Raw genomic sequence first — 25,825 nt, forward strand, 5'->3', positions numbered from 1 at the left:
CATAGTTTTACGCTTGGATAGTGTTACACTTGCATAGTGTTACGCTTGCATAGTGTTATGCTTGAATAGTGTTACACTTGCATAGTGTTGCACTTGCATTGTGTTACGCTTGAATAGTGTTACGCTTGCATGTGTTACGCTTGCATAGTGTTACGCTTGAATAGTGTTACACTTGCATTGTGTTACACTTGCATAGTGTTACGCTTGCATAGTGTTACACTTGCATTGTGTTACGCTTGCATAGTGTTACGCTTGCATAGTGTTACGCTTGCATAGTGTTACGCTTGCATTGTGTTACGCTTGCATAGTGTTACGCTTGCATAGTGTTACGTTTGCATAGTGTTACGCTTGCATAGTGTTACGCTTGCATAGTGTTATGCTTGCATAGTGTTACGTTTGCATAGTTTTACGCTTGCGTAGTGTTACGCTTGAATAGTGTTATGTTTGCATAGTGTTACGCTTGCATAGTGTTACGCTTGAAAGTGTTACACTTGCATAGTGTTACGCTTGCATAGTGTTACGCTTGAATAGTGTTACACTTGCATAGTGTTACGCTTGCATAGTGTTACGCTTGAATAGTGTTACGCTTGCATAGTGTTACGCTTGCATAGTGTTACGCTTGAATAGTGTTACACTTGCATAGTGTTACGCTTGCATAGTGTTACGCTTGCATAGTGTTACGCTTGAATAGTGTTACACTTGCATAGTGTTACGCTTGCATAGTGTTACGCTTGAATAGTGTTACACTTGCATAGTGTTACGCTTGCATAGTGTTACGCTTGAATAGTGTTACACTTGCATAGTGTTACGCTTGCATAGTGTTACGCTTGAATAGTGTTACACTTGCATAGTGTTACGCTTGCATAGTGTTACGCTTGCATGGTGTTATGCTTGCATTGTGTTACACTTCAATAGTGTTACGCTTGCATAGTTTTACGCTTGCATAGTGTTACACTTGCATAGTGTTACGCTTGCATAGTGTTATGCTTGAATAGTGTTACACTTGCATAGTGTTACACTTGCATTGTGTTAAGCTTGAATAGTGTTACGCTTGCATTGTGTTACGCTTGAATAGTGTTACGCTTGCATAGTGTTACACTTGCATAGTGTTATGCTTGAATAGTGTTACACTTGCATAGTGTTACACTTGCATTGTGTTACGCTTGAATAGTGTTACGCTTGCATAGTGTTACGCTTGAATAGTGTTACACTTGCATAGTGTTATGCTTGCATTGTTTTACGCTTGAATAGTGTTACGCTTGCATAGTGTTATGCTTGCATAGTGTTACGCTTGAATAGTGTTACGCTTGCATTGTGTTACGCTTGAATACTGTTACGCTTGCATTGTGTTACGCTTGAATAGTGTTACGCTTGAATAGTGTTACACTTGCATGGTGTTATGCTTGCATTGTGTTACGCTTGAATAGTGTTACGCTTGCATTGTGTTACGCTTGAATAGTGTTACGCTTGAATAGTGTTACGCTTGCATTGTGTTACGCTTGAATAGTGTTACACTTGCATAGTGTTATGCTTGCATTGTGTTACGCTTGAATAGTGCTACGCTTGCATAGTGTTACGCTTGAATAGTGTTACACTTGCATAGTGTTACGCTTGCATAGTGTTACGCTTGAATAGTGTTACGCTTGCATAGTGTTACGCTTGAATAGTGTTACGTTTGCATAGTGTTATGCTTGAATAGTGTTACGCTTGCATATTGTTACGCTTGAATAGTGTTACACTTGCATAGTGTTATGCTTGCATTGTGTTACGCTTGAATAGTGTTACGCTTGCATAGTGTTACGCTTGAATAGTGTTACACTTGCATAGTGTTACGCTTGAATAGTGTTACGCTTGAAAAGTGTTACACTTGCATAGTGTTATGCTTGAATAGTGTTACGCTTGCATTGTGTTACACTTGAATAGTGTTACACTTGCATAGTGTTATGCTTGCATTGTGTTATGCTTGAATAGTGTTACGCTTGCATAGTGTTACGCTTGAATAGTGTTACACTTGCATAGTGTTACGCTTGAATAGTGTTACACTTGCATAGTGTTACGCTTGAATAGTGTTACACTTGCATAGTGTTACGCTTGAATAGTGTTACGCTTGAAAAGTGTTACGCTTGCATAGTGTTACGCTTGAATAGTGTTACGCTTGAATAGTGTTACGCTTGCATTGTGTTACGCTTGAATAGTGTTACGCTTGAATAGTGTTACACTTGCATGGTGTTATGCTTGCATTGTGTTACGCTTGAATTGTGTTACGCTTGCATAGTGTTACGCTTGCATAGTGTTACGCTTGCATAGTGTTACGCTTGCATAGTGTTACGCTTGAATAGTGTTACGCTTGCATAGTGTTACGCTTGAATAGTGTTATGCTTGCATAGTGTTACGCTTGCATAGTGTTACGCTTGAATAGTGTTACACTTGCATGGTGTTATGCTTGCATTGTGTTACGCTTGAATAGTGTTACGCTTGCATAGTGTTACGCTTGAATAGTGTTACACTTGCATAGTGTTATGCTTGCATAGTGTTACGCTTGCATAGTGTTTCGCTTGAAAAGTGTTACGCTTTCATAGTGTTACACTTGCATGGTGTTACCCTTGCATAGTGTTACGCTTGAATAGTGTTACGCTTGCATAGTGTTACGCTTGCATAGTGTTACGCTTGAAAAGTGTTACGCTTGCATAGTGTTACGCTTGCATAGTGTTACGCTTGAAAAGTGTTACGCTTGCATAGTGTTACGCTTGAATAGTGTTACACTTGCATAGTGTTACGCTTGAATAGTGTTACACTTGCATGGTCTCATGCTTGCATTGTGTTACGCTTGAATAGTGTTACGCTTGCATAGTGTTACGTTTGCATTGTGTTACGCTTGCATTGTGCTACGCTTGCGTTGTGTAACGCTTGCATAGTGTTACGTTTGCATTGTGTTACGCTTGCATTGTGCTACGCTTGTGTCATGTTCAATGGCGTCGCATTACACTTGCATTGTAATACATTTGCATTGTATTACGCTTGCGTTGTATTACGCTTGCGTTGTATTACGCTTGCGTTGTATTACGCTTGCGTTGTATTACATTTGCGTTGTATTATGCTTGCGTTGTATTATGCTTGCGTTGTATTACGGTTGCGTTGTTTTACGCTTGCATAGTGTTACGCTTGAATTGTGTTACGCTTGCATAGTGTTACGCTTGCATTGTGTTACGCATGCATTGAGTTACGCTTGAATTGTGTTACGCATGCGCTATGTTATGCTTGCGTAACGTGACATTTGCGTCGCATTAAGTTTGCGTTCTGTTACGCCTGCGTCACATTACGCTTGCGTCGTTTTACACTTGTGTCGTAAAATGCTTACGTTGTATTACGCTTGCGTCATGTTCAATGGCGTCGCATTACGCTTGCGTTGTTTTACATTTGCGTTGTATTACGCTTGCGTTATATTACATTTGTGTTGTATTACGCTTGCTTCATGTTCAATGGCGTCACTTTACGCTTGCGTCGTATTACGCCTCCTTGATGTTACACTTGCGTCAAGTTAAATTTGCGACATGTAAATTTTGTGTCAGGTTATGGTTGCCTCGTATTATGTTTGCGCTTACTGTTTGTTGCCTCGTGTTGCGCTGGGAGTTACGTTGGTGTTACACTTGTGTTGTGCTTGCTTTGCATTTGTGTAACGCTTGTGCTAGGTTTATGTAACGTTTGAATTCGTAATCTTTGAAATGCCCAACCTTTGGATTGTAACATTTGTGTTACGTTTGTTTTGTGTTGTGTTTGCAATTCATTACGTTTGCGTTGTGTCACGTTCTTCATTGCGTTATGTTTGCATTGAGTGACGTTTGCGTTGCATTACCTTTGGTTTACAATCGTTTTGCGTCATGTATCCGTTGTGTTGACGTTGCGTTTATGTCGCCATGAAACTAAGCTGTAGACGGAGAGATCCTTACATGAAGAACTTAATATCACACTCAGCTACATTTGTGTTGAATCGCACAATAATGCTAATTCCTCTCCGGTGTCAAGTCTCCAGTAGCTACAAGTATTTTTCTCATTTGAAATGTGTGTACTTAAATTGGAATAAATGTAAATAAACATTTTAATTAAAATGTTTGCTCTGTGATAATTCTTTAATCTGTCACAGCCTCACACACACACACACACACACACACACACACACGCTTCATCTCAATTGTATGAATAAATAGTGATTAATTAGGGACCTGCATATTTAATGAATTATCATTAGTATTCTGTTTCTGTTGTTGTTGTTTTTTTTACTTTAAAGCCTGGTTGTTGATTTTAACTAGACATGCAGGAAGAGCTAACCTTTGCGACGGAGCACAGCGATAATTAAAAGTTCCACACTTGGAGACACACACACACACACACACACACACACACACACACACACACACACACACACACACACACACACACACACACACACACACACACAGGCTGGTGTGAGTCTGGCGAAGAAGCAACAGTGCACTTTAGTTTTTACTTGGTCTACTTGGCGGGGTCTCCATGGTAACCGCTATAGCTGACCTTCAAATATGTGCAGCTTCCATTTGGCTGAGGTTGACTAATCAGATCGCATCAGTGGGCCACGGACGGGTCTTCAGGTTCTGACAAAGTTAGCCGAGGTTTGCTCCGGAGGTTCTGCCGCACATGCACGGCAGCCCCGGCGAGATAAAAAAAAAAAGTTGTGGGGTGTAGGAGGTGGAAGTGGGGGGTCACTCAAGACTTGAATCAATTACTTCCTCTTTGATCAATAAAGCAGCCATTACCTGACGGTGAGCTCCACAGAACCCTCCGTCTCCCGGTGGGTCCGCCTTTCATTCCGGTCCAAACGCTGTCGGTCCAAACATCTGGGGGTCTGCAGACCAGCCTCCCGTGGAGCCCTTTGGTGCGTGTGGTACCGTTCAAGGCTCCACTTCCTGCCGTACCCCTTGATGTGGCCGCGACCATAGATGTGATTTATGAGTCCACTAAGTTTGTCCCCTCGTTTAATACCGCCATTATTATTATTATTATGACCGCACACCCCCTCCTCAATCTCCCACCTGCAGGCTCGCGACGGAGGCTGACGCAGCTTCTGTGCGCGACTTTAATGGAACTTTGGTCCCGGTTTGCGTGAAGACAGCGTGACGGGGCTGATGACGCAGAAAACGTTCATTTCCCTGGCGAGGGCCGCGAAGTTTTCGACGTGTCGTTCGATTCCAAAAACTTTGAGTGAAGATGGTTGCGAAGGGCCTGTCCCAGCTACCTCGGGGGGGGTCTGGGCGTCGTCAAAAAGGTCGCCGACGCTCACCTCAGATTCATGTTTCCGAGATCGTAACTGCTGTAAAAGGATGAAAAAATTGTGACATAAAAACAACAGAAAAAATGACACAAAGGCTGCAGAAGCCCCGAAAAAAGATTGGAATTATTTTTGGGGAATTTTAATTGGAAATTATCTAAATTATTTTTAAAATGACAAAGAATCAATAGATCTTGCGATTTGCAAAATAAACTTTATATACTTTTCTTTTATGAAACAACGTCCATAAATAGATACAAAAGCCTGGAAGAAAAAAAACTGTAAAAAGTAGTATTTGTTTTTTTGGGGGGTTTTCTAAACAAATTGTGAAGAAATTAGTAAAAAAAATAGTTCAAAATATTTGAGTAAGATGGTAAGAAAGAAAATGTCGTGTTTGTGTCCAAAAATATATTTTAAAGTCTGTCAAAAACTTGCGAAAAGGCAACATACAGTATAAAAGTCAACAAATGTTGAAAGAAGGAAAATATATGTGGAAAAAAATGTATGAGAACTTTGTTGGAAAAGATGCTGACGATGAGGAAATTTAAAATACCTGTAAGAAAAAAAAGACAGGTCAAGTACTGTAAACAAAATACAAGAAAAACTGCTTTTTTTATCTCTAGAAAATGCATAGGAAATTAGAAAAATATGAATTATTTGGAAGTGATTAAGATATTAAAATGACGGATAATGTAAAGGATTGGAAAAATATATATATATATCTGTCTGTGTCCAAAAATACCATTTAAGTTCTTTCAAAAAGTGGCATAAAATAAAAAAAAGTAATCATGCAAAAATGGTAAAAACCTACAAAAAACATTATTAAAGTAAAAAAAAAAGATAAGAGAAAAGTTATTCAGTTAAAAAGAGCGAGAATGAAAATATAAAAATTAATTTCAAGAAGAAATTTATCGACGGGGGAAACAAAAACTTCTGTTAATAAATGTCAATAAATCAAATTCCCTTTGATGTAGTAAAATGAAGATACAATATATTGAGACATTTTCCTGATAGCAAACGACCCCACGAGGCCCCCGACCCGCAGATTTATGTTTCTTATACACTTGCCACTGATATTGAATCCATTACATATTGAATCAACTTTTTATGCAATAAAGAGTCGCTCGGTGACCTTTGACATGTGCTTCCAACTAGCGCTTCAGAAGTTTGAGGTGAAGCGTTTCCTCCGAGAATCAAAAGAAACCTCATCAAAGAGGGGAAAACCCTCCATCGTTCCTCCCTTTCGTGTCGGCAGGAACACAGCAGAGTTGCTGGTTCGAGTCCAGGTCGACACACGGGCGGAAGTCCCGGGTCCAGGGTTGAGAGGAAGTTCTTGACCAGAGCGGAGGGATGTGGTGCGGGTTTGTTTACGGGCCACACATTGTTCAGAGCGATGGCGAGTCTGAGCAGCGAGCGCTCCAGTGGCGCAGGAAGCGGATTCCTAAAAACAACATGTCAATGTTTCGCTCAGATGTCAACAAGTACAACAGGAAGTGGCTCTTTTTCAAAACCGCCGTTCGCGCACGTGTCTGTTCTTCCTCGTGTAAACAGGCTCTGACCTCCATTGTCCTGGGTGTTCCCCCTGTGACCCACCTTCAGACGCCGGAACCTCCTCAAGAGGAATCCGAGCTCAGTGTTTCCAATTAAGAGCTTTAGAAGACAGATGGATGGGAATCCAGCTGGATTGTGTTGCTGCCTCTGAGGACCTTCTGTTGAGACACGAGAAGACGCGCTGGAAAAAATCTAACCACGGTGCTCTGGCGCCCTCTTGCGTTCAGAGATCCACATGCATCCTCCTCGTGATCTCATGGTGAATTTCCTCAGATATTTTGATATCATTTTAGAATATATACGTTATATATCAAATATGTGTCTTTTTTACGCCTTTCCCCGACTTTTTTTTTACTTTTACATTGATAAAAATGTACTCTTATTAGAATTGTCTTTACATTCAAGCAAAATAAGACGTTTGTTTCATTGTGTGCTTTTTGCTTTTTCATCCACTTGTTTATTTTTATATATTTAATCGTTTTCTATTAAAGCTTTTTTTTTTATTGAAGCAACTTTTTTTAATTCAAGCAACATGTTTGTTTTTCGTGTGTGATTTAAGCTTTTTACATTTTCCTTCTTTATCTGAAATATTTTTATTTCATTCTCTCATTTTATCTTATTTTGTTATGTAACAAATTCCTATGTTGTGGAAATAAAAGTTTCCCATTCCGTGTTTTCTATTTTAGCAACATGTTTTTCTGTGTGTTTAAAACTTCCCCAAATTTTCCTTTTTGATTGTAATAATTTCTTTGGTTGTTTTTGGGTTCTTATTTTTCAGAAATTGCAGTGAAATTAAAACATTTTTGGAGCTTTAAAAAGGTTATTTCATGAGAAGTCTGGCTAAAAGAGAATTGATCCTGTCAAGAAAAGTGAATGACAAATAACCCTCGTCTTCTGAGGGTCGAGGTGACCCTAGAGCCCGAAAACAAATGTGTTTGTGGTATCCTTTCTGTTTTCTCTTGGTCAAGGTGAACGACCTCCATATGCCACATCGCAAATATGTATTTGGGAGGTCGTTCACCTTGAATCAGACACAACACAAGGGATACCACAAACACATTTGATTTCGGGACTACCGGACGGGCGGGCGGACAGCTGACTGGATAGATTTTTAACAACAAAAGCACTTTTTACTACGAATTAAAGTTAAAAACGCCAACATTCATGACGTAATAAATTAACTGTATTAACAATTACAAATGAAACTACAAACTCGAGGCCCAGGGGCCACATTCGGTCCTTCAAGTAGTGTTGTGTGGTCCGAAAGAGGTGGAATATTTTTGAACAGAAATGAAAAACAGGATGAAGGACATTGAGCCTGGAGGTAAGAAAAGGCATAAAATAAACAATTGTAAGGTTCTTTTTCACTTTCTTAATATTTTTGAAACACAAAAAAACAAATAAACACCTAATTGTGCTGTAGAAACAACTTTATTGAACTTTACTGGAATAAAAATGTAAGAAAAAAAAACGCATTGAAAGAATTTAACTACAATTTTTGTTGCTGTAAATAAACGTCACACAATCAAAGAAAACAAACATAATTTCAAAACTGTTCAAACCTCGAGGTCGTCATCCAGTTTTCGAAGCAAGATTTTATAGCAGAGTATTGATAGTTACACATGTTCTGTGCTTGATGAAAAAGAAGAAAAGATCCACTCTTGGCGTTTCAAATCTCGGAATCTGAATCCGTCTCTTTCATTTGCACGGCTCCGCTCATCAGCCACCTGCTGTGGAGGGACATAAGTCAGGTCAGTAACCTTTTGTTCGTCAGTAAACACTAGTTGTAAACACAACCCTTCATTTGCATCAACACAACACTGTACTTTCTTCACGTCACTGACAGTTGTCACGTTCTCACAAACGTAAAAGTATTTTGTAAATACTTAAATCCTCATCATTTTTGACCTGGAAATAATGCATTTTCTGCCATGATTTGATCAAAATTTGCAACACGTTTGTTTACTTCACAGTAAGTTTAAATGTATATATTTTTATTTTGCATACATTTCTGTTACAACTAATCATTTTGTAGATCACTTTTTGTCCAAGTGGATTTTGCAAGTGTGGCAAGTATATTTTTTACCAAATAACTGCAGTTACTATCAGTAATTTTGTACTAAACTTTGATTCAATTGCTTTTGTATCTTTGTGAGTATTTACTTGATACTTCTGTATCTGATTACTTTTTGTATTCTTTTAGTACTCTGAGTATGTATGTACTCAATTTCTATTCAATTACTTCTGTATATTTTTAAATAATTTACTTGATTACTTTGTATCCGATTACTTTTTTTAATTGTGAATTTCCACAGGATTACTTTTGTGACCCAGTACTCTTTTATTGCGTATTTACACAGGATTACTTTTGTATCTCATTACTTATTATAATTGTGTATTTCCACAGGATTACTTTTGTGACCCAGTACTTTTTTATTGCGTATTTCCACAGGATTACTTTTGTATCTCATTACTTATTATAATTGTGTATTTCCACAGGATTACTTTTGTGACCCAGTACTTTTTTATTGTGTATTTCAACAGGATTACTTTTGTGACACAGTACTTTTTTATTGTGTATCTACACAGGATTACTTTTGTATCTCATTACTTATTATAATTGTGTATTTCCACAGGATTACTTTTGTGACCCAGTACTTTTATACTGCCTATTTACACAGGATTACTTTTGTATCTCATTACTCATTATATTTGCATATTTTCACAGGATTACTTTTGTATCTCATTACTCATTATATTTGCGTATTTCCACAGGATTACTTTTGTGACCCAGTACTTTTTTATTGTGTATTTCAACAGGATTACTTTTGTGACACAGTACTTTTTTATTGTGTATCTACACAGGATTACTTTTGTATCTCATTACATATTATAATTGTGTATTTCCACAGGATTACTTTTGTGACCCAGTACTTTTATACTGCCTATTTACACAGGATTACTTTTGTATCTCATTACTCATTATATTTGCGTATTTTTCCAGGATTACTTTTGTATCTCATTACTCATTATATTTGCATATTTTCACAGGATTACTTTTGTATCTCATTACTCATTATATTTGCATATTTTCACAGGATTACTTTTGTATCTCATTACTCATTATATTTGCGTATTTTTCCAGGATTACTTTTGTATCTCATTACTCATTATATTTGCGTATTTTTCCAGGATTACTTTTGTATCTCATTACTCATTATATTTGCATATTTTCACAGGATTACTTTTGTATCTCATTACTCATTATATTTGCATATTTTCACAGGATTACTTTTGTATCTCATTACTCATTATATTTGTGTATTTTCATAGGATTACTTTTGTATCCCAGTACTTTTACTATAGTTTGTTGGTGTCCGAGCTCTTTTTGTAATCAAGTACTCTTGATAAAACACAAAAAGTAACTTACACGTTCCAGTGGCCAGGGTTCCGTCTCAGACCTGGGACAGAAGACAAGGTTAAAAGACGCAGAGTTACGTTTCAAACCAACACTCACGGAAGATGGACCAGGCGGTTCCTGCAGCCACGAGCGCCAGCACCAGCACCACTGGGACCCAAATAGCTACCAGGTTGGTCCCCGGCTCGTCCTTGTCGCTCATCTACGAGAACCAAACCAACACTCAAGACGAGGCCAACGGCGACGGATGCTTCTCAACTTACAGAGGCGCCATTGTTGGTGGACTCGGTGGACACGATGGAGGCCTCCTCGTGATGACCTGGTCCAAAATAAAAATAAAATCACATTAACGGGTGAAGTCCGGTACGACGAGTCGACTATAGGCACCAGTGGTGACGGTCAGGACGTTGCTGGCCTCGCTGGTTCCCTGACTGTTCTTGGAGAACATCCGGATGTTGTAGGTGGACGGCTTGTTCTCCAGGATGGTGGTCGTGTTCTCAGTCGCGTCGATGACCAGAACGATCTTGGTCACGTCCCAGGAAGCTGGAGATCGAATAGAAACACGTCACATGTTGTCAGATGATCCCAGATGCGGTAAAGAAACCGTAGAAAACAAAACTTGCCGTTAATGGCTTTGTACTCCAGGATGTAGGAAGTGATGGAGCTGTTGCCCTGAGAGCCTGGAGACCAGGAGAGGCAGATGGTGTACTCATCCACCTCTTTCAGGACCAGCATCGGAGGGTCAGGGCGGCCTGCAGAGCGAGTAGACCGGTATAAATATTCAAGTGAAAATACTTGATACAAAAATAACTCTGACACAGAAGTAGTCGAGTCTAAATACTCTTTTTCCCAGGATAACTGTCATCAGGAAAATTTCAAAGCAATCAAGCTAAAGTACTTTGACACAAAAGTAATATAGTAAAAATATTTCATCTCATCAAGTACTCAGATACAAATAAAGAACAATTGCTTTAGTCTTTTTCAAATGTTGATTCGTGAATTTAATTTTAACAGTTAAAACTTTTTTTCTTTTTTTCCCAATAACAATATGTATTTATGTATTTCTTTAGTAATTATTCTTTAACTTTTTTTTATAGGCACATTTTTAAGTTATGGTTTAAAATTACTTGGATTCAAAAAGTATCCAGTAAAAATGCTTGGTACAAAAGTAAAATACTTGATTGAAACTACTTATTTACATAAGGTACTCTGATACAAGACTGATTAGACTACATAAATTACTCAAACGTAGTCAGGTTTAATACTATATAATATAGTATATAGTTTATATCATAATACACTAAAATGACTTAACCCCTAAAGTACTCTCATTACAGAACTAATGGGAGTAAAATACTATATTACAAAAAGTATGTGGATAAAAAGGGAATCAGCCGAAAATACTTGTAATTGTGTTCTTTTTCCTGTTTTATTGTTAGGATTGGAGTAAAAGTACATGGATTCAAATTAAATCGAGCAACACTACTTAATTAAAAAAAAAAAAAAAATACTAAGTAGTCCCCAATACTAATAATCCAGTAAAAGTACTGATAACACAATAGTAATTGAGTGAAACTACTTGAGATTAGATAACAAAAATACTCAAATGTAATCAGGTATTATACTCTGAGTATGTAAAAATACTTAATTGCAAAAAGTAGTCAGATAAAATTATATAGTACATATTTTAAATGTGTTTCAGGATTTTAGTTTAAAAAAAAATTAAATGTAGATTAAATTAATTTCAGAGGTTTATGAATTTGTTTCAGACAGTAAACTTAGTTAAATACTTTCAAGTTAGAAAATGTGTTTCAGGGATTTATACATAAATTAGAAGAGTCTGTAAAAGTGTTTTGCCTTATGATTAATGAAATATATTTTAATTGAGGTTGTTGCTCAGAGGATCATAATATTTTAAAATCACAATTTTTTTGAGAAGTTCATGAAATATTTTAGAATTTTTTTATTATTATTTTTTACATTTTGATTTGATAGCAATTAGCCTGTTAGCTTTAGAAATATACCGGGTGCGAGAGTCGTGGCAGTATCCCAGAATGCAGTGCTCGCAGTAGAATACACCGGAGTGGTCATAGTACCTGAAATAAAAAACATTCCCATCAATCCACATTTATATAAATGTATTTAATGATACTCACTTGAGGATTCTTCTCCCGGCGTAGGTTTAGTCACGGGAGCTTAAGAAAGAAATAAGCAAACGTTACTTTGTGTTTATCTTCAGAGTATTTTTTCTTAACTCACGCTCATCGAAGGTCGAGCAGATCTGAGACGGAGACTCGAGTCCGAAGCCGACGCTGGTTCCGGCCTGAACGCCCACGATGTACATGGTCGACGGCTTCAGTTGGGTCAGGGTGACGTTTCGCGGCAGTTTTTTAGGCACGAACTTCTCCTGGCGACGTCCAGAACGTCGAGTGACGTTGTTGTACTCTTTGTAGTTGATCTTGTAACCGACAAGATTTCCGTTCATGAGCTCAGCGGCCGGAGACTGGAAGAGAAAAGAGTTAGAGGTCGACTACAAATACTGCAACCTTCCATCCAAGTAAATTATCTAGTATTTTTACTAGATCGCTTTTGTTATACTTTTGGTATCTAAGCATTTTTTTTACACTTACTTTTGTATCCAATAACTGTAAAATTTAGCAAAAGTACTTTTACCTGATGATCGTGTACTCAATAAGTACAAATAGTACTCGGATCCGAATGTAATCATGTAAAAATACTGCTTGAAAAGTAAAGAAATTTAATCCCGTAACAATAATCAAGTGCTAAAAGTAATCAGATACAAAAGTACTCAAATATACAAAGTACTTGGATAAAAAATACATCCAGAAAAAGTACTCATGCACGAAGTAATTTAGTAAAGTTATTCGAATAGTAATCAGCTAAAATAAATAATGGTGTAAAAAAATAAAATAGTAAAAAAAATTAATTACAAAAACTAGTGGGATTCAAAAGTCATAGAAGAAAAAGGATTCATGTATGAATAGTACTTGGATTCAAAAGTATTCCGTTGATTCGTGTTAGTAATAATGTGTGAAAGTCCTCAAAAATGCAAGGTGTTCTGCTACAAAATTATACAAGTAAAATAATTGGAGTAGCAAATGTACACAAATACAAAGGGATCCACCAGGTACATATCAATTATCTGATGGTAAAAGTGGGTAAAAATACTTGGATACCAAGTAATCAGGTACAACTAGTAGGTGGATGCAAATAGAATATTTGCATATTAGTACAAATATTTTAGTAAAATTACAATAGTAAAAATAAGTACTTAGATACAAAAGTTATTTGGGACTTGAAAACAAAAAAATACTTGTATTTAGAAAGGGTAAAAGTACCCATATACAAAAGTCACAAAGTACCACAGGTACTTGAATACAAAGATAACCTCCAGTAAAAATGCGATCGGGTAAAATTACAATTACAAAGTAGTAGTAGGTTAGGTTAGGTTAGGTTAGATAGAACTTTATTGATCACTCAGGAGGTCTCCTTCGGGAAATAGTTTTTTTTTCGAAATAACCACAGCAAATACAGCAATTTTTCATTAAAAAAAAACATTAAAAAAGAAGAAGAACAAAGAGAAATAAAGAGAAAGAACAAGATGATACAATCTAAGTCTAAAGATAAAGAAGATAGAAAAAAGAAAAATAACAAAGACAAAGGATAGATTAGAAAGGGTTTAACACAGAACAGAACATCATGATACTTTTACTCCACTCCTGCCCCCGAACTGAGAATTGTTAGTAGTAGCACTTTTACATTTTCATACTGGCATTTTATTGATTTAAAGTACTGCGAAACAATTAAAACATGTAATTGAGTGAGTAAAGTTCAGAACTACAATCAATTTAAATTAGAAACCACTTTACCTTCCATGTGACTTGAATGCTTCGTGTGGAAAGAGGCAGCACCTGCACGTCCAGAGGTGGACCGTCTGGTTCTGAGGAGCCGATCAAGACGTCACCAACTCATGTGGTAGAACCAGAGTCGCACACCGACCCGCATCGTAGAACCAGAGTCGCACACGTACCTGCTTGTTTGGTGGTGACGCTCAGAGTGTTGCCATCGGCGCTGGTTCCGACCACGTTGACGGCAAACATCCGCAGGTTGTAGCTTCTGGCCGGACGGAAGTCCACCAGGGTCAGCTGGGTCAGCGTCGGGTCGTACACTTCGGTTCGTACGGCCGTGTCCCAGGGTGCTGTGCGGCAAAAAGAAAAAGGCGCTTCACTCAACCCGTCTGTTCATCGAGGACTGGACGATCATACCGTTCCTCTCCTTCACGTCCACCCTGTAGGAGGTGATGGGTCGTCCGGCGCTGAACGGAAGGTTCCAGTGAATCGTCAGAGTCTTCGCCTCCACGTCTTTGATCATCATCGTCACTGGATGAGGAGGACCTGCACAGACAAGATATATTCATTAATATACTTCAAAATCATCACCAAATATCCGTTACTTATTGCATTATTGTACTTTTTATCACAGTATCCATGGCAATATGTACCTCAACCTCTTACTGTTTCAAATGTTCAAATATAATCTTGTTTTACAATATTTTGTGTCTAAAAAGATACACAAGTATCCTTCAAAGCCCTGAAGATATTAATACATATACTAATGTAAATATAAAATGTATTCATTAATTAAAAAAGACTTGGATACATTAGTAAAAGTCGGGTATATAAAAATACTCGGATACGGGGGTAATCCATTAAAAATATACAAGTGAACTTAACTTAAGTTAAGTAAAAGTAGATTTACTTGAGTACAAAAAGTATTTGGATCGAAAAGTAAATAAAAAGATTTACCCCAAAATACTACTTGTATTCCGAGACAATAGTAATTGAGTAAAGATACTAGAGGGGAAAGGACTCAAGTACAAAAAAGTAAACAAACAAAAATGATCTCATACAAATGTACTCTGGGTCAAATTTAATTGAGTAAAATACTTCAGTGAAAATACTTGTGTGTAAAAAGTACACACAATATAGTAAAAAAAATACCCAAATAGAAAAGTACCAACAGACAAAAGTAATGGAGCAAAAATACTAGAGTAAAAGTACTCGAGTACAGAAAGTAAACAAATACAAATGATCTAATTCAAATGTATTCAGAGAAAAAAGTAATAGAATAAAAATAAATAAAAGTTAAAATACTCTTAATACAAAAGTATAGAAAATATTGAGTAAACTAACTCAAGTACTCACTTACATACAGTAGTTGGATACACAGGTACCAGGGTTAAAATGTTATCAATTAAATAAACTAGGGTTTAATTACTCAAATGGAAAAAGTATTATGTTATAAAAGTAATCAAGTACAAAAAAAATACTCTAATAGGAAAAGCATTTAGATACAAAAGTGGCAAAGTAGAAATACAAAAAGTTACTGGGACACAAAATAAATCAAATAAAAAAAGTACTTGGATACAAAAGTAAGTTTGACTGTATGTGACTAGAAGTTTTTTGAAAATATGAACGTTTTACTTTTACAAGATTCAACAGTAATTATCGCTGATTTATTTCCAACTTCAGATCAAGAACCTGTCAGAACCTGTCAAGAAGCCTGTAGATCACACACTCAAACACACACACACACACACACACACACACACCCCCACACGCACGAACACACACACACACACACACACACACACACACACACACACACACACACACACACACACACACACACACACACACACACACACACACACACACACACACACACACACACACACACACACACACAGGCGAGATGAACCAAGGACACTCGATAAGAGCAGACTGTGATTGTTTCTCCTCCAGTTAACAATGTCTCAACAGTCGTGTACTTTACAATGTATCTTCAAATATTTCAAACGTTAATATTTTTTCCCATGTCCTTCAAAATGACTTCACTTAAAACTGTAAAAAATGTACTTAATTCATTTATTTATCACAATCACAGTGTTTTACAGTGAAGCTATTATTTGTTCATAAACGACCCATAATGCAACTCTTCTTCTTGATGTTTGAGGTGAATAGAATATAATTTTGACACTAAAAAAATCTTCTGAAATTAGGTTCAGACACTATTTTGACATCAAAGTTACATAAAAATATTCTGGATATTTTATTTTTCCCAGGTTATTCACGGTGTTACTTGAAATTATTAACTTTGAACCACTGACAACATTATATTCTACTCTTAATGTGACTTTAAATGAACTGATGAACTCATGAATACATCAGAGGCAAAATTGTGCCTACAAAGGTGAATCAAAAAGTATACATTTAAGATGATGCGATTCTTTAGGAGTGACACAGTTTTTGGCATCACAGGGTGTTTGTTATTCATGGTGTTACTTGAAGTTGAAGGCAATAACTTTGAACCTTCTACAACCTTATTTTGACTTTAAATGAACTGATAAAACTCATGGATACAACAAAGCAAAGTCGTGCCTACAAATGTAAGTCATTTTTATTTATATAGCGCTTTTCCAGACCAGGGTCACAAAGCGCTTAAACAATCAAAACAATATTCAATAAAGTATTTACTTTGAAGGTCAAGATAAAACTGAGAACACAACAGGAGTTCCAGAAAGTCAAGGAAAAGCCTGAACAAATAAAATAAAATGTGCATCCAATAATAATAAACTGCTGATGGTCAAAGAGTATAGATTTAGATGCATTTGTCAGAAGTCTCACCTGGCACCACCTTCAGGTACCTGTTGACCTTGTAGTCGTTGAACCAGCCCGGGACCTCCACCCGGCAGCCGTAAGTCCCCGTGTCGCTCTCCTGCACCTGCCTTATGGTCAGCGAATAGTCGCCCTCGCTCAGCCGACCCAGGATCTCGTAACGCTCCGAGGCCCTGGAGAGCATCTTCCAACCATCGCTTTTGACAATTTGTCCGATGCACCCGCTGTAGGGGATGGACCCTCGGCCCCAGCACGAGTGGAACCTGCCTTTCTTGTACTTGCAGGGAAGAGTCACGTCCGAGCCCACGGTGACATTCACGCTGGCGGCGACACCTGGGAATATTCATCATGAAAAAAGGGTCTTCAAAAGCAGAAAGACTCGGTGGGAACTCACCCAGCATCATCATCATGCACAGAACCAGGCCCAACGCTCCGGGACGACCCGCCATCAACATGCTGAGGTTCCGTCCGACCCGTCCCACCTGCTGATGGTCTCTGCGCCGAACTGAGACTTCACACTTCAACACGTTCCCGATCACATGACGGCGTCCTTGATGAGCCGGCGTTTCCCCGGCTGGAGGAGGAGTACGAGGGAGGTCCATTTCCTTCTTTGTGGTTTTGGTTCCTTATCCTCGAGGTCAACAAAAGCATCTCAGCTAGAGGAACAGACGGGAGACAGAAGCCCGGTTATCTGGTGACCTTCAAAGCAAGTTGTAGCGAGATGGTCGAACACACTTTAGACAAGATGTGTCACCAGACAAAAGATTAAAATACAGTTTTTTTTATGCACCAAAAACATTTTTCCCACAATAGAAACTATTAAAATGTGTAAGAAGCTAACTTTCATTTAAAATGAACAGAAAGAAAAACATTAAAATTAGTTCCGTTGGTTTTTTTAAACAAATACTTAGTAAATTGGAAATGCAATAAAATTTTATATGAATTTAAAGTATTTTTTTATAAAGTTTTTGCCAAATTATTTCTTCTCTTAATGTGACTTTAAATTAAGGCAAAATTGAACATGAAAATGTGTATGGAACTATACTAACATGGTCATAAGAGTATATATTTCGATGGATATTTAATAACATTTTTCATCAATCCTTACTCACCCAAGACAGACAAGAAGATTTCACCCAAAGACAGAATGAACTTTGAAGCTTCGACAACATCTTTTCTACTGTTACTTTAAAGCAGCTGATGTAACCACAGAGACACCAAAGGGCATCATGTTCCTACAAATGTGCATCAAAGATTGAAGACTTCAAGCCTTTATTGCCATTGAATACACGATGTACAACAGCAGTATCAAAGATGTGTTCAAAGATATTTCATCAGGTTCATTTCCTGTCTTATCTCTTTATGCACATGTTAGTATTAATCTTGTCTTAATTATGGAGGGAAATTGAGTAATTCTTGATAAGCAGCTGAAGGTCAAAGAGTATATTAATATTAATATATCATTAAGAATACATAACATTTATGACAGTCATCCTCTAAACACTGTCATCAGTGAGCAGAGAAGCAGAATGAGAGCACGAATGCTCCTTCCCAGGTGCAAAACAAATAGACTCAGGGACTCATTCATTTCTCGGGCTATTCAATTGTACAATTCTGAGTTCGGGGCAGGAGTGGAGTGAAAGTATCTGGATGTTCTGTTCTATGTTAGTCTTTGTATCCTTTGTCTTTGTTGTTTTTCTTTGACCTATGCTCTTTGTCTTTATCTTTAGACTTAGATTATGTCATCTTGTTCTTTCTCTTTATTTCTCATTTTATTTTGATTTATTTTTTATGAAAAATTGCTTTATTTTCTGTGGCTATTGGAAAAAAACAATCTGACCTACTAATGTTGCTCTAAAGAAGCTGATCATGTGCCTGCAAATGTGTATCAAAGAATGAGGTATTGAATACACAATTAGTTTAGTCATTTTGCGATTTGCTATAACATTTATGTATAAATTAAAGCTACACAAACAGACAAAAGAGTGAATGAACTATGAACCTTTGACAACCTTATTTCTACTTAGTGTGTGTGTGTTCAGAAATGCGCATCAACAACATGTTAATCATTATCTTTACAAAATAAACCGTTTTTTAAAATAGTATATTGTATAAATAAAGATAAAGCTACACACTTCAACTCTCCTAAGACAGACAATAATTGCAAAGAGCGAATGAACTTTGACCCTTTGACAACCTTATTTCTACTGAGTTACAGCTGATGCAACCATGGATACATCAAAGGCAAAAACATCTCAAATAATGAGAAAATGTACAACAACATATATATATATAAACTTCCTGTGTTCAAAAAGGTTTAAGTATAGGTCAGTCTTACCTCTAAAACCGGCAATAAATGAAAATCAACCTCATCTTATTCATTATCTTTACACAATAACCAGTTTTTTAAATAGTAGATTATGTAAATAGAGGAAAGATATATTTTTTGTTACTTTTTGTTTCTACTACAGTAACGTATCTAAACGACAAATCCCATCAAACTCACCCAAGACAGACACCAACTGTAAATCTCCCTAAGACTGAATAAGCCAAGAACCCATGGCAACCTTTTTTCTAGCGTGTAACTTCAAAGCAGTCGACGTTACCATGGATACATCAATTGTGTATCAAAGAATAAGATAAATGTCTCTATTGTCATCAACTACACAATGTCTTTGTAGACATGAACATACCATAGATTACATAATAATGTCTTTAATTCATCACAATGAGTATTTTTCTTTGTTTTGCTCACACCAGCGTAACAGAGTCTAAACTTCTGGATCCATATTTGCTATAATCCTGACTCAACTTTAGAGTCTTTGTGGTCGAAGCCTTGACACTCATCGTGACCTCAGATGACCCCGGAGCACCTTCTAATGCCGCCGAGATCACATGGTGGTATTTTTAGTTGGCACGATCGTGGAGTATTCGCGTTGTGCAATAGAAGCGACCTAAATGGAACGTCTGGATTTCTTCAGGGCGATGGACTTTTTTTTCGCGATCCGGAGACTGCTGAGTCAACGTTTTGAGTCGCCTGAAGTTTGGTCACGTCAGCACATGACTTCCTGGCGAGTGTTGAGGTTCACGCTCGGCCGGACTGACGTCCAATGAACTCGCGCCGACGGCTGCTGTTGCTAACGGATGCTAGATTATAGATATTACAAATTTTGAAATATATATATATATATATATAAAAGTTCAAAAATACGCATCAACAAAGCCAATCATGTGCCTCCAAATGTGCATCAAAGAATGGTTTTGAATACACAATTAATTTAGTAATTTTGCAATTTGCTATACTATATATGTCATTAAATTAAACACACACAAAACAGACAAAAGAGTGAATGAACTATGAACCTTTGACAACCTTATTGCTACTTAGTGTGGCAGCTGATGCAACCATGGATACATTAAAGGCAAAAATATCTAAAATAAATACAAAATGTACAACAACATTTGATATATATATATATATATACTTTGTGTTTAAAAATGTGCATCAACATCATGTTAATCATTATCTTTACAAAATAAACCATTTTTTTAAATAATATATTGTATAAATAAAAATAAAACTACACACGTCAACCCTCCTATGACAGACCAAAACTGTAAAGAGTACATGAACTTTGACCCGTATAGTATAGTAGAATATTGATATTCCAAATTTTTAAATCCCAACTTAACTAAATAAATTCTATTAAAGCACATTTTTTGGACATGTTTTGAATTAAATACGAGCAAAATTTATGAAAAATTACACAGGTAAAGGTTAACCCTTGTGTTGTCTCAGGGTCAAGGTGACCCGTTAAGGGTTAACAATGCATGTTTAGTTATGCTTTTAGTATTTGTCATTAAAGCGACTTATACTGGACGATTTCATTTGACCAGCTTTGTAGAATGAACCAATAATCCAGTTACAATCATTTCTTAGCTAGTTAGCTCGCTAGCAAGCTTAGCTTATTCTTCAAAATGTATTTACCTTCATGTATTACTACATAAATTCCAATTAACTTGTTGTATTGGATATTGATATTGCTTATATTTGCTTCGGAGTTCAACCTGATGAGCTAATATTTCTTCCATGATATAGTTTAGAATATATTGCAGTCAGTTTCTACTCTTTTGTTTTTTTTATTTTGCATTAGTCGGCACGTTCTTCTATTTCCAAAAGTTACGCCCTGAACCACAAATGGAATCAAATCAAACTCACCCAAGACCGACCAGAAGTGAACTTTTCTCCTAATGACCGAATGAACTTTTAACCTTTGACACTCTCTTTTCTACTGTGAATGTGACTTTAAAGCAGCCAATGTAACCATGGAGACATCAATGATAAAGATCTGCCAACAAATGTACATCACAGAATATTAATAAAGTTGCCTTTATTGTCATTGAATACAACCTTATTTCTATTGTTAACATGACTTTTATTACAATAAATGCATCTTATTCTTTAATGCGTAACACGTTTTTTTCATTTCTTTGTATCCCTTGTTACGTCAGCTGCTGAAATGTAAGTAAGTAATTTTTATTTGTATAGCGCTTTTCTAGACCAGGGTCACAAAGCGCTTAAACAATCAGAACAATATTCAATAAAGTATTTACTTTGAAGGTCAAGATAAAACTGAGAACACAACAGGAGTTCCAGAAAGTCAAGGAAAAGCCTGAACAAATAAAAACGTCTTAAGATGTTTCTTAAAAATCACAATATTAATGTCTTTACACACACAAGCCATAAATAAAAGTAGTATTTTACATTATATTTTAGATTTTTTAAAATAGTTACACGACCAGATCAGATATAATTATTGATCCATGCTTGCTACCGACAATTTTAATTCAAAACTAGTGTTTTATCAGTTTTTTTTAATTAATTAGCGGGATTTTAAATTTAAAAAACAAATACGGAACAAAGAAAGAAAGAAAATATTAACTACCTTGTAACCTCGGCTCGAATACAATAGAATCTTTTTCTCCATTTCTTTTACAATTTCACAAAAATCAGAGCGTTTTGTGGAAAAAAAAAAAGGAACTCAAAAGGGGAAGAAAGTCAGTTTTTATTTAAATTTCCTTGCAGAAAAGAACAGAAACATAATTAAAGATGTATACGATACAAAACGTGAATGCATTTTGAGTCTTTTCTGTTTTAGTGTATATTTAACTGTTTTGTAATCTTCAGGTATTCAGTTTGTCTTTAAATTCATGATACACATTTAAAACTACTGGAATAAATAAAACGTTTGTTTTGGTTTGTTGTTCAAACTGTGTTACTGATCTTACCACTAGAGGACGCTCTACAAATGGCCTTGAAGATCCGAAAATATGTTGAATTGCTCTTTTCATCCTCAGTAAAAAAAAAAAAAACTGTTGAAAACGTTTTATTTTATAAAACTGCAGGTTCTCTAGCGAAACATAATAAATATTTATTTCCCATTAAAATAACATTGAATAAATAATGTAAGCAAATGTTTATGGTCTTTATATATTTTATTAGTCGGTTGTTGGGAAATTGTTATTTTATAAAAGGTAAACAGTAAAAAGTTCAAGTGGCTGTAGTGGCTGTAACGTGTATTGTATTATATAAATTCATATATATAATTAAGTAAGTAAGTAATTTTTATTTGTAGAGCGCTTTTCCAGACCAGGGTCACAAAGCGCTTAAACAATCAAAACAATTTTCAATAAAGTATATACTTTAAAGGGCAAGATATAACTGATATACTATATTTTACTATTACTGTAACTATTTGTCAAACATCTCTTCAATTATTATTTTACATGACGTCAAGAATTTCGTATTGTTTTTTCTCTATACTGAACAAAGTATCTGAATGTTAGTCTTTGTATCCTTTGTTTTTTTTATTTTTCTTGGATCTATGTTCTTTATCTTTATCTTTAGACTTAGATTGTATCATCTTATTCTTTCTCTTTATTTCTCTTTGTTCTTGTTCTTATTTCATTTTGATTTATTTTCTATGAAAAATTGCTGTATTTTCTGTGGCTATTGGAAAAAAAAACAAATTCCCGAAGGAGACCTCCTGAGGGATCAATAGAGTTCTACCTTACCTTACCTTACATAATTATTTTATCCATTAATAATTCACATTTTAAAGAGACTTAGTGAAGTCAGTGATTCGACTGAAAAAAACAAAAGAAAAAATTAGAATTAACAATTATAATAATAACAACAACAAGAACAATAATAATAATAATAATGATACTTATTATTAATTATTATTAAATTCATAATAATAAATTATAATTATATGGATTTGTCTGTCAATTGACATTTTCAGTCCACTAAGGGGCGCTAAGTCTTCGGATTGGACTCGATCTGAGCAGCAACTGTCAACAGTGTCTCCTCAACAAATAACACCAGATTTAAAGGCTCGTCGACTCGTCATCGCTGTCACTCATGGGTCCGTTTGCGTAAATGTTCTGAGCTGGAGAGTCCAGGCGCTGAAGCTTCATCCTCCTCAGGAACCTCCTGCCTGCTGAGAAGAAGGTCCATCAGAAGATCCCGCTCCAGAACGCGTGAGAAACGTGTCGCACTTACGAAGGACAAGGAGGAAGATCGTGAACAAGGAGAGAAAGAAAATGCCCAAAATCCTGATAATGTTTTCGATCTGCAGGAAGGATTGGAAATTTGACTGAAAAAAAAAGAAGTTTATTTTATTTTAATTTCATTTTTAAGATCAAAGTCGGTCAAACCAAACGTTCATCGATGTAATAGTTTGTGGATGAGGCTTTATATACTGTATAGGTGCGTTAGAAAATATCAATATGATACCAGCGATGACTGAGGACGAGAGGATACTGTTTGACTCCAGCAGCTTTTAAAGCTGATGTTTGGACATATTTTGGTTTGAAAACAAAATGAAAGCAGTTACGACTTCATCAAGAGACATGTGGTCTGTAAATTCTGCAACACCAGCGTCGAGTACTCAATACTACAAATATATCCTTGTTACTAGTATTATGTTACAGTATGAGAATATGTATCGTGATACCTGTGGTATCACCATATTCTTGCCAATTCCCAGCCCTATTTAAAAAGCAGGGGGCGCTCTCTTTGTGTTCAACACGACAACTTCTGTAGCATTCTGAATATTAAAGTTCATTTAAAATAATAAGTATATTGAAAGGTTGCTTTAGGTTGTTTTTTTTTTATAATTGAAATAAAATGTGATTTCTTTTTTTTCTTCAAATTGATTTTGTTTTACACATAGAGTTTGATATTTCTACTCCAATAATTAAAAAACAAGTTAATTTTTCATTTTTATTTCTAACGTTTTAAATTCAATATATGTTGGAATAATTCTTATGCTGAATTTAAACATTTACCAATTAAAAATATTACTTTTTTTATTTATTATTATTGTTATCGTAATAAATTATTGAAAAATCAAACTTTAACAAATCCATTCATTAAATTAAAAAAATAATTAATAAAAAATCAACCCTTATATCTAGAAATTATTGAATGAATTTATTCTGTAAAAACAAATTGAATCATTCAACATGGAAATTATTTAATTTAAAAAAAAATTAAAAGCATGATTTAACGCTTATAAAAAACAACATTTCAATAAAGACTTCAAAGCTTCAAGATTTGACAAGTTCAATACTCTGACATTCCATCTTCCCTGTCATTGCACCAATCCCCTTTAGGGGGCAGCAAAGAGCCCGCCACCATAATGTACTGCAACAATTGGAGCTTGAATAACATTATAAAAAAAAGACTCTACCTCAGGAGACACGACCGCTCTGATCTGAATCTCCGTTTCCATGGTTACGATTTCAGGTGATTCTGCGTAAAATGTAACAAATTATTATTATAATTTTTTGGTTAATTGAGTTTTTGTTTACCTTTTTGAGTCGGACGATATTCTACTGTAACAGCGGTGGCTGCTGGGAAAAATAAAAGAATGAGTAAGAGTTGGAAGTGTGACCTCAGGGGTCACGTCACCTTCCTCCATACGCAGGTGGACGTTGACCTTGTGGTCGTTGAACCATCCCAGAATATGAACCCTGCAGCCGTACGTCCCGGCGTGACTCATCCGGGCGTCCAGGATGGTCAGGGACACGTCGCCCCGGTCGACCGGGCCCAGCACTCTGTACGCGGGGTCGCGGCGAAGGGTCACGCCTCCGTCCTCGAACGCCAGGATGGTGCCGGCGCACTTGAAGAGCGGCACCGGCGCTCGCCCCCAGCAGAAGTCCAGGAACCCGTCCCGGTGGTCGGCATAGCGACACGGCAGAGTCACGTTCTGCCCGACGACGCCGGTGACGGTGACGGATCGCGCTGATGGACACGGAGACACTCGTCAAAAACACATCGAAAAACAAGGAGAGGACAAGAACCTACCCTGAGCGAAGAGGCCGAGGATGAGACAATACACTCCAAGCATGAGTGACCAGAGAAGAAGAAGAAGTACCGACTTCTGTGTCTGCACTTTTTACCTCCAGATTTAGATTTTAAGGAAGGAAATCAAATGCCCACATGTTACTGTTGTCGAGCGGTTAGATCGTCTCTTGAGAAAGATATTTATACAAGTAAATAATGAGGTGTTTATTAGCGGTGTGAGAAAATATCGAAATATCGTAGTATTTCAAGATACTGTATTGAAATTTAATAGCACTATATGTTTTTTTTGCTTTCAATAATTTTTTATCAAAGTTATTCTATGGTTTATACATTAATTCATTGTGTGTATCATATTTTTTGTTGTCGTTTTAAATAATAATAAAAGCACATATTCAACAAATATTCACAGCGTTTTTTTTTGTTTTTTTTCGTTGCAATTAAACTTGTGGCCACTAGATGTAGTATTGATTACGTACTCTGCA

General features: G+C 36.4%; 2 protein-coding genes across 5 annotated transcripts; both read right to left on the reverse strand.

Moving 5' to 3' along the window:
* Positions 1-8,265: 8,265 nt before the first annotated feature.
* Positions 8,266-21,274, reverse strand: LOC148072058 (cell adhesion molecule DSCAM-like). 4 transcript variants are annotated; one of them, XM_087798797.1, is made up of 14 exons: positions 17,364-17,625; positions 16,979-17,302; positions 14,558-14,686; positions 14,323-14,490; positions 14,162-14,232; positions 12,531-12,774; positions 12,428-12,466; positions 12,296-12,367; positions 10,895-11,023; positions 10,659-10,814; positions 10,535-10,590; positions 10,371-10,473; positions 10,284-10,314; positions 8,266-8,583 (listed from the first exon to the last, which is right to left on the reverse strand). In XM_087798797.1, the coding sequence occupies exons 1-14, from the start codon at positions 17,569-17,571 to the stop codon at positions 8,523-8,525; spliced, it is 1,791 nt and encodes a 596-aa protein (XP_087654923.1). In that variant the 5' UTR covers positions 17,572-17,625; the 3' UTR covers positions 8,266-8,522. The 4 variants fall into 4 exon arrangements, with proteins under 4 accessions (XP_087654923.1, XP_087654920.1, XP_087654921.1 ...); XM_087798794.1 differs by lacking the exons at positions 8,266-8,583; positions 10,284-10,314; positions 10,371-10,473; positions 10,535-10,590 and adding an exon at positions 21,189-21,274 and having other exon boundaries at positions 10,665-11,023; XM_087798795.1 differs by lacking the exons at positions 8,266-8,583; positions 10,284-10,314; positions 10,371-10,473; positions 10,535-10,590 and adding an exon at positions 19,476-19,565 and having other exon boundaries at positions 10,665-11,023.
* A 655-nt stretch (positions 21,275-21,929) lies between these two features.
* On the reverse strand, positions 21,930-25,386 carry LOC148072059 (T-cell immunoglobulin and mucin domain-containing protein 4-like). Its single transcript, XM_087799653.1, has 6 exons — positions 25,344-25,386; positions 24,948-25,280; positions 24,848-24,889; positions 24,727-24,788; positions 23,535-23,628; positions 21,930-23,469 (listed from the first exon to the last, which is right to left on the reverse strand). The coding sequence occupies exons 1-6, from the start codon at positions 25,384-25,386 to the stop codon at positions 23,360-23,362; spliced, it is 684 nt and encodes a 227-aa protein (XP_087655779.1). The 3' UTR covers positions 21,930-23,359.
* Positions 25,387-25,825: the final 439 nt, after the last annotated feature.

This window comes from Callionymus lyra, chromosome 9, assembly GCF_982586985.1.
Source record: "Callionymus lyra chromosome 9, fCalLyr1.hap1.1, whole genome shotgun sequence".
NCBI lineage: Eukaryota > Metazoa > Chordata > Actinopteri > Syngnathiformes > Callionymidae > Callionymus > Callionymus lyra.

Coding starts and splice junctions, on each gene's coding strand:
- LOC148072058 (XM_087798797.1), bottom strand. CDS start 17,571: ATGGACCTCCCTCGTACTCCTCCTCCAGCCGGGGAAACGCCGGCTCAT. Junction 14,233..14,322: donor CGTCACCACCAAACAAGCAG/GTACGTGTGCGA, acceptor TCGGCTCCTCAG/AACCAGACGGTCCACCTCTG. Junction 10,315..10,370: donor AACCGCCTGGTCCATCTTCC/GTGAGTGTTGGT, acceptor CTTCTGTCCCAG/GTCTGAGACGGAACCCTGGC.
- LOC148072059 (XM_087799653.1), bottom strand. CDS start 25,386: ATGCTTGGAGTGTATTGTCTCATCCTCGGCCTCTTCGCTCAGG. Junction 24,890..24,947: donor CCACCTGCGTATGGAGGAAG/GTGACGTGACCC, acceptor TATTTTTCCCAG/CAGCCACCGCTGTTACAGTA. Junction 24,789..24,847: donor ATATCGTCCGACTCAAAAAG/GTAAACAAAAAC, acceptor CATTTTACGCAG/AATCACCTGAAATCGTAACC.